Source organism: Alosa alosa, chromosome 21, assembly GCF_017589495.1.
Source record: "Alosa alosa isolate M-15738 ecotype Scorff River chromosome 21, AALO_Geno_1.1, whole genome shotgun sequence".
NCBI classification, from domain to species: Eukaryota; Metazoa; Chordata; class Actinopteri; order Clupeiformes; family Clupeidae; genus Alosa; species Alosa alosa.
The window spans coordinates 17507446-17509945 of NC_063209.1; the positions used below are offsets into that span (position 1 = coordinate 17507446).

Consider the following 2500-nt stretch of genomic DNA (forward strand, 5'->3'; position numbering starts at 1 on the left):
TGAGAATCCTAGCTGCTGCATTTTGTATCACCTGAAGCTGTTTAATAGTCTTTTTAGGAAGGCCTGTGAACAGTCTATTGCAGTAATCAACCCTGCTGGAGATAAATGCATGAATGAGTTTTTCTAAGTCATGTTTTGATATCAGCCCTCTGAGTTTGGCAATATTTTTGAGGTGGTAAAAAGCTGATTTAGTTATCGCTTTCATGTGGCTGTTGAAATTTAGATCACTGTCAATTAATACACCAAGATTTTTAACAATATCCTTTGCCTTCAACCCTTTTGTGTCAAGGAGAGTGGCAACCCTAAGTCTTTCCTCCTTTTTACCAAATATAATTACTCCAGTTTTTTCTTTGTTCAGCTGAAGAAAATTTTGTTTGTGTTGAGGTACAGTTTCCGATGGCAACAAAGAAGCTCCTTTCTTGTAGATATGATTTTAGCCAGCTGATAACTATGCCTGTAAATCCAACCCAGTGTTCTAGTCTGTGTAGTAAAATATTGTGATCAACAGTGTCAAATGCTGCACTAAGGTCCAGTAGCACTAGGACTGATGTTTTACCTGAATCTGTGTTGAGACGTATGTCATTGGAAACTTTAATGAGAGCTGTTTCAGTGCTGTGATTTGCCCGAAAACCAGACTGAAAGTAATCAAAACACCCATTTAATGTTAGGAAGGTGGTTAATTGATTAAAGACTACTTTTTCAATAATTGTGCTAGTAACTAGTAAGGTTTATTCTTATTTAGTAGTGCAGAGGGCTGTTACACAAGCTTATTGCAAGCTATTTGTTATTTAATAAATATATTTGACCCTTTGAAACTTGAACCACCTGTATCTCCTTGTCAAGAGACCATAGTTTCCATTCATCCATCCATCCATCCATCCATCCATCCATTCACCAAATTAATAACATTCCTACATCTCTGGTTTTCAATGGAAGAAGTAAAATATTATTGTTGATGTACGGCATATGAGAGCAGTCACCATTTCAATGTTTGCATCAGACTGAATGTGCAGTGTGAAATGCACATGGTCTTCGTGAGGATGTCCTTAAACATGCAACCTCCTGCAACGTGACAGGAAATATGAGGGAGGCAGTGTAGGCATGTGTGTGTGTGTGTGTGTGTGTGTGTATTGGATTAATTCCATGCTGTCTGGCGGCTCCCCGACATAAACACAGAACTGCTTTAACGAGGACTCATGCAGCGACACACACTGGGTGATGTCTGGCCTGTCAGAGGACTCACATACACACACACACACACACATACACATACACACATACACGCATGCACACACATACACACACACACACACACACACACACACACACACACACATAAACCACACACACACACACACACACACACACACACACACACACACACACACACACACACACACACACACACACCTGATCTCTGCTTACCTTGACAGCTACCAGCATCTTGTCCTTGTTGGGACTGAAGTTGTAGCATTCTGCCAGGAAGACTTTCCCGAACGCACCCTCGCCCAGCTCTCGCTTCAGGACAATGTCTCGCCGCTTGATGTGCTGCACATCTGCACAGAGAGAGAGAGAGAGAGAGAGAGAGAGAGAGAGAGAGAGAGAGAGAGAGAGAGAGAGAGAGAGAGTCAATAAGAGACTTTTGCCCTTTAATGTACCGTTATATGGATCAAAGACACTTTAAAAAGGCTACAATGTAGCTTTACCCCTCCAGTCACGCTACGCAGACAGCCATGATGCCATCAACAATAGAGATCAGGCAAATGATAGAGAGAGACAGAGAAAGAGTGAAAGAGAGAGACACACAGAGAGAGAGAGAGACAGAGAGAGAGAGATGAACATGATACAGTGAGAAAGAAGCAGAAAAATAGACAAAGAGATGGTAGGAAGGAGGGAGGTAGTGAAAAGAGAAACAGAGAAGAAGAGGGACATAAAGGAAAGGAAAGAATAGAAGAGATAGAGGGAAGAGAGATGTAGAGGGAGAGAGAGGAAGATATATATAGAGAGAAAGATAGAGAAAGAGAGAGAGAGAGAGAGAGAGAGATAGAGATAGAGATAGAGAGATAGAGAGAAAGATAGAGCGTGAGAAGACAAGAGGGAGGTGAGACATCATTTGCCACGGAACACAAGAAGCTGACAAATTATGAACAGCGGAGAATACATCCCAGCATCAGGTGGCAGATCCGCTGTGAAAACAGAGACAAACAAACGACGCAACATTCACACAAACAAGGACGACTTGTCTTATTGTCAAACTCCCGCTGCCTCTGTCTCTAATGCACAACAAAGAGGTCAATAACGCAGCTAAAGGATTCCTGCATGCTGAAGACAAACACACAAAGCCATCTGCTGTTCTGAAACATTAGATGACAAATGAAACAGGATAAATCAGCTTTATAATAGAGACATTTCTATGCTTTTACACTAGACTCTTACACAACTACTCACAGGCCAATGTCCATCAGCATGAGAGGCCATATATCTGTATACCCTTGGTGCT

The 2500-nt window shown here is 41.8% G+C and overlaps 1 protein-coding gene across 2 annotated transcripts in view; it reads right to left on the reverse strand.

Annotated features, from left to right (window-relative positions):
- Positions 1-2500, reverse strand: part of ntrk3b (neurotrophic tyrosine kinase, receptor, type 3b) — a 172836-nt gene that overhangs the window by 23323 nt on the left and 147013 nt on the right. For both annotated transcript variants that reach the window (XM_048231246.1, XM_048231245.1), the window contains exon 13: positions 1426-1556. In XM_048231246.1, coding sequence (XP_048087203.1) covers positions 1426-1556 — 131 coding nt within the window. The remainder of the gene's footprint in view (positions 1-1425; positions 1557-2500) is intronic.